The sequence below is a fragment of the Sardina pilchardus genome, chromosome 22 (genome assembly GCF_963854185.1).
Source record: "Sardina pilchardus chromosome 22, fSarPil1.1, whole genome shotgun sequence".
NCBI classification, from domain to species: Eukaryota; Metazoa; Chordata; class Actinopteri; order Clupeiformes; family Clupeidae; genus Sardina; species Sardina pilchardus.
This window is the reverse complement of record NC_085015.1, coordinates 7,882,054-7,888,423: the sequence shown is the minus strand read 5'-3', so window position 1 is coordinate 7,888,423 and position 6,370 is coordinate 7,882,054. Positions and strand designations below refer to the sequence as shown.

Here is a 6,370-nt window from a genome sequence, read left to right as displayed (position 1 = left end):
ACACTTTTCAATAAATGGTGTGCAACTGACTAAAAAACAAACAAAAAAACAACAGGAAAAAAAAACATCTTTTGCTTAAACCTATTTTAAATGCACAGAAATCTGAGATGCCTGGTACCATGGGCGGTGGTAGTGTGGTGGCTTAGGAGTTGGACTAGTACTGTCTGCAGTAGCCTTGACAGCCGCAGGGTCAATTCACGGCTTCCGCCGTTGGGCCCTTGAGCAAGGTAAGCTTCTCAGGGGAGAGTAACCCGGGCAGTATAACTGACATGTGCAAGTCACTTTGGATAAAAGCGCCTGTATGCTGAATGAATATGTAAAAGTAAATGCTTAGCCTACTCTGTCATTTGAAGATGTGTGGCATGCATTGACAAACACGCCATGTCGGAGAGGATGTGGAAGTGGTGAGAGTCAAGTTTGTAATTGAAATAACAAATATGAATTTGTTGAAAAATGTAAATATAAAACATAAATGTGCAAATATACACATAAAATGTCACATGCAAAATGTTTGGATGCCTATCGGAGGAAACCCCTGAACATTTGCAGCACCAAAGAATTTCCCTGACCAAGAGAACGGCTCCCTTTTGCTTCTGTAATGTCCAGACCCTTTCAACTGCATAAACAAACATGTGCGTTCCTAAGTCATTTCTGGTGGCACAGCAGCCATTATTGAGCTACTGGTGACATGGAGACAAAAAAAAAAAAAACCTTTTAAGGTCGGCATTTTGTAGAACATTATGCTAAAGTCTGATTAATTTAAATTTCACAGTATCTGCGTTGGTTTTGAACGTTTCAACCAGAAACACAATTAATTCACTTGGGGGTCCGCATTGCTGCAGGGATTTCAAGTTGTGCACTCATAAACAAATATTTAAATAAATTGAATGACTCAAAACAGCACCATCAAGGCCTCGTCTAAGACGGACTAAAGGACTTTCTGGATATAAGCTCTGAGGGTTTGAGTTCAGGGCTGTCTGTCTCGGTAGCTTATCAAAACCAGCCACACCTACTGTAGTCTACTGTCAAAACAACCACACACAGAGCGTCTACCCTGACAGCCTGTCTATGCTGGAAACACTAGTTTAAGCTTCCTCGAGGACTACAGTCGACCTTCTCCCGCAGCTCACGTTTGTGTCTGTCTGCCGTCAGTGAGCTGTGTCATCACGACATCACAGGGCAAAGGGTGAGAGAGGGAGATTTCTAACAGACATATTCCGCCCCCCCCCCCCCCCCCCTCAACAGAAGCATCAGTTCGTGTTTTAACAGAAAACCGTCTGTATTTCCATTACCGAAAGTGCCCAGGGTAAAAAATGGTTCCACTCAATTAATTTGAACAGCTTCAACAGTCAAAAGGTGAAGCAACAATTTGCATTGTTTACAGTCTAGCACTAATGATAGGCAATTACATATATTTGCTTTCCCCAAGGCCAATGTACTTGCGAATGGCACAAATAATAATTTAAGCAATTAGTCTATTTTAAAAATAGAAAAAGATTAGTTTACGCTTATTTTCTACACTCTAATAAATGGACTGACCTGAAAATAAATGCACAAGTATTAGTAGTTGGGTTGGAATATGGCTGGCAAGAGACATTAAGACTGGGGCTGCTCGAGACAATAAAAATCGCAATTTATGCATCCTGTCAAAAGCGGTAATCCTTGCAAATTGGATCTACTCCGTAATAATAATTTTTTTTAAAACAATTTAGCCTGTTTCTCTATAATGACATTTTAATGCAATGTACTCAATTCATTTAAAAAAAGATAATCGTGTTTTATTATTCATTGTTATATCATTGTTCTGCTCTTGATAAAGGTCATAAGTTTGCCTTTATGAGGCATGCTCAGAGAGATGTTGATCATATTATTCAGGGTTTAAATACACATGCAGGAACCTACAAGGACTTTCTGGGCCCAGTTCAATTCAAGGACCCATCACAGATCCAGTTACTGCTCCAACAATTGAATGCTACAGTATGTGGAATGAGAGAGCCTTGAAAGCCTGAGCAGAGCACTTAAGAACATATAAAGTGTCTTTACTACGCATCTTGAAAAGACACTTAAAATCTACTGCTACTACTACACCACCACCACTTCCCAATACTGCAGCAATACAGTGATGGCCGTCTATGCATGTTTCCGGTGTCAATAATAACACCATCTCATTCCAGGGGCCTGTACTACGAAGCGGGGTTACTGGCTTAGCTGGGTAACTTCGAGAGTAAGTTGATCACGTGTGGCGTAACTTCCCGGTTAATCCGTACTACGAAAGGTGGATAGGTTTTAACCGAGGTATGCTGCCATGGCAATTTACGCTGCATCTCAAACCTGCTCCGAGCAGGTTATGATCTTGGTTAACCCGAGGTTTGCGGTTAACCACACCCCACAATGTCGACGTAGGCTACTTGGAAGATACATTATTGGAGCGCAAATTGTAAGCGCCTCTCTTTTTAAAGACCGCCAGAATCTTTCTCCATATAATATTCTCTATGAAAGATAGCCTATACATTCTCAGCCGAGGGAATTCGTTGCATTTGTCAGCTGATCGAGGCAAAGTGGAGGCTATAAGCATTGGCAATATAATATTTTCATAATTAAGACATATTAATGCAAGCTATAACTAGGCCTATAAACCTTCTGAACGTTTTTGAGTTTCATTTTCACCTGCTGCCAGCGGCACTGCCGTTCCATCTAAAATGTTCACAGGATAGGCATACACTAAATCAGTCAATGGGGCTAAACATTCAATCCTATTAATATTTAATCATATACATGGCATGAATTGTGTTGCATCTGTAGGACTCTTATGAACTCAAAATGTATTTATTTCAACACATTTCAGACATTCCGCAAGCTATTAATCCTGCGTAACACATAGGCTATTTAAGGAACATGAAATAAAACTTTACTTTCATATATCCGATCTGCAATAGCCTACGTTGCCAACAGCCTTGTCTTGCTTTGTTTGCTGCCGATGGAGGCTATTTAATGTATAGTAAAGTGGGTTTTAATTCCTCGCACTTTTTATAATCATTGCGCATTGCTTATCCGTAAAATAACGTGATCGCGTCATCATTAAAAGTGATGATTTGCGCTGCAACCCGCCCATTTTATGTGAACGCGCACCAACTCCGATGAGGTTAACCCCAGTTCAACAAATCAACTTCTTACTCAGCGTCGTAGTACCGATTAACACCAATGAAGATAACCAGGTTTTGTCAACCCCGGTTTAGCAAAGTAACCCTGGGTTACATGTGGGTAGGTTGAGCTCCCTTCGTAGTACAGGCCCCAGGACTTTCAATGGCTTACGTCTGCCTTTTCAAAAAGCTTTTTGGCCATTTTTCTGTGGTGGCCAAATGTGTAAACTTTCAAGGATTTCAAGTAAACACTGCCTCGGGGATGAAATCATGTTTATCATTTCAAAGTGAAAACAGTTCATCTTCAGTTTGCACCTCCAAGGATTCGAAATCCTTGTGAATAAACAGTGAATCAAAAGTAAGGACCATGAACACAAAATATAAAAACAAATCTCTTAATTCAAATTCACCCAAGGCACTTGATTCAGTGGTTTTGCTCAAAATGTACTCAGTCATATTTCCTGAATGGAATCAAAAGTGAAAAAGAGTAGAGTTGTATGCACTGTTTTAAGTTATTATTATTCATCTCCCAAAAGAGATAGAAGAAAGTATCTCCGTGACAACAACTCAGTACAGGAAAAGGAAAGGAGGGCAATCAGCAATATTCAGCAATGGCTATCTGATGATTCTGAAGGAAAATGCATCCTGGGTGATCCAAACACTTATACAAACAGTACCACAAAATCTACAGAGGGCTTTGTGCACATTGTAACCTACAGTATGTGTCCTAGTTTACCGTATAGGATAGACAGATTTCCCCTTTACATAAGACTCTCAGTGGCCAACCACTATGTTATACACTTAACCTAATATTAACCTAAACTTAACCTCAATAATAATAATAATAATAACAATAATATGTAATTTCAGAGTTCATTTCATAGTCTTTCATTTGCATTATTAATATAACATAACATCCACCATTTTTTTTTTTTTTTGTGAAGGCATACATTCCTTCAGGAATATTGAACATTTTCTAACATCGCTGTTTCGGGTTGGTGCAGTTTGCAACACAAAAACTCCTTGAAATCTTTTCATGGATAGTGCTGTTCCATGTTGCTTCCTGTTGCTCTCTGATCGAAGATGTAAACACATTTTTTTTGGTGCCGTTCACACGGAAACCTTTGTATTGGTCAGGGGCTAATTCCTTTATTCTCTTGTCGTTTCTCTCTGGGGTCAGACAGGAACTCACAACAAACAAAAGGAGTCAGAAAGACCGACGAGGTTTTGAATCTTTTAAACATCTATTTATTTTAAAATCACTCATCTGGTCGCCCTGGGCCACCAGCTCCACAACGGAAGCACATTTGTGTGTGTTTGTGTGTGTGTGTGTGTGTGTGTGTGTGTATATAGGTGTGTGTGTGTGTGTGTGTTTGTGTGTGTGTGTGTATGTAACGGTGTGTCTGTGTGTGTATATAGGTGTGTGCGCGTGTGTGTGTGTGTGTGTGTGTGTGTGTGTGTGAGTGGGTGTGTGTGTAAGTGCGCACACATGCACGTGTGTATGCAGATGCGATACTTCAAGCTCTGACGGGCAAACAAACACTTGACGTCTGTAACGTAAAAGACGACAGACCTGCACTGCTACCTTGCGGCACTGCTGTTGCTGTTTGACAACACCCCCCCCCCCCCCCCCCCCCTCCCCTTCACTCTGTTGGTTGGTTGGTTGGTTGGTTTGTTTGTTTGTTTATTTATTTGGAATCGCAGCTCTCCATCCTGAAGCTAGAAAACAAGATGCCAACCTGGATCCTCTCCTCCTTCTGTGACAGGCCGGAGTTCTGGCGGGAGGAGGAGGAGGAGGAGGAGGATGGGAAGAAAAGGAGGTGGAAGAGGAGGAGGATGAGGGAAGGAAGAGGATGAAGAAGAAGAGGAGAAAAAGGAAGAGGAGGAGGAGGAGAAAAAGGAAGAGGAGGAGGAGGAGAAAAAGGAAGAAGAGGAGGATGAGGATGAGGAAGAGGAGTAGAAGGAAGAGAATGAGGAAGAGGAGGAGGAAAAGTAAGATGAGTAGGAGAGGAGGAGGAGGAGGAGGAGGAGGAGGAGAGGGATTAGGGTAGCAGGCCAGGCTCTGGCTGAAGAGGGGGAGCCACTGAGAGAGGCAGGCAGCTGGACAGAGAGAGAGAGAGAGAGGAGGAGGAGGGGCCCTCTCCCTCCATTGGGGGTCAGGGGTCAGGGGTCAGGGGTCGGGTCCAGGCCCGCTCACACGTTGGTGCTGACCCGCGTCTGGCTGATGGCCGCGCCCAGCTCCTGACCTCCGTCTCTGGGGGGACACTGGGGAGCAGAACACAGGAAGGGCCCGCGTCATTAACCCACTCACCGTGATGTTACCACCATCATCATCATCCTCATCCTCATCATCATCATCATCATCATCATCATCATAATCATCCTCATCCTCATCCTCATCCTCATCCTCATCATCATCATCATCATCATCATCATCCTCCTCATCCTCCTCCTCATCATCATCCTCATCATCATCATCATCATCATCATCATCATCCTCCTCATCATCATCATCCTCATCATCCTCATCATCCTCATCATCCTCATCATCCTCATCATCATCCTCATCATCATCATCCTCCTCCTCCTCCTCCTCATCATCATCATCCTCATCATCCTCATCATCATCATCATCCTCATCATCCTCATCATCCTCATCATCCTCATCATCCTCATCATCATGCATTGGATCAGGCAGGTTATTACTATTAATCATTTACTCAATTATTATTCATGATGTTGATTTCTCTATCGAGCCATCTGGACGGTTACACGCTTTTTAAAATCATGACACAGTAAATAAACACTACAGTGAAATTGTGACCAGTGACACAGAAACACACATAAAAAAGCAGCCGGTGTAATCAGACTCAACTAAAGTCGGCTGATGTGACTGAAATGAATAGACGCGTGAGAGAGAAACGATCCGAGTGAGAGAGATAAAGAGAAAATAAAACGATAGCGCGGGTGTGATAAAGTGCCGTTAGCGTCGCCGCTTGATGACTGGCTGGCTGAGGTTCTATTCCCGAAGCCGCCGTTGCGAGCTTGTCATGTTGGATAACAGTCTCCGCAAAATACCAGTCACTGGACTCTTTTACAGAAAGACAGAAAGAGACAGAAAGAGAGACAGAAAGAAAGAAAGAAAAAGAAAGAATGACAAAGACAGAAAAAGAAAGAAAGACAGGAAAACATAAAGAAAGACATAACGAAAGAAAGAACGGCAGAAAGAA

The 6,370-nt window shown here is 42.4% G+C and overlaps 1 protein-coding gene across 1 annotated transcript in view; it reads right to left on the bottom strand.

The window, feature by feature from the left end:
• Positions 1 to 4,784: 4,784 nt before the first annotated feature.
• Positions 4,785 to 6,370, bottom strand: part of LOC134069627 (COP9 signalosome complex subunit 1-like) — a 28,132-nt gene continuing 26,546 nt past the window's right edge. Inside the window, exon 14 of the mRNA XM_062525631.1 lies at positions 4,785 to 5,405. Coding sequence (XP_062381615.1) covers positions 5,334 to 5,405 — 72 coding nt within the window. The 3' untranslated portion in view covers positions 4,785 to 5,333. The remainder of the gene's footprint in view (positions 5,406 to 6,370) is intronic.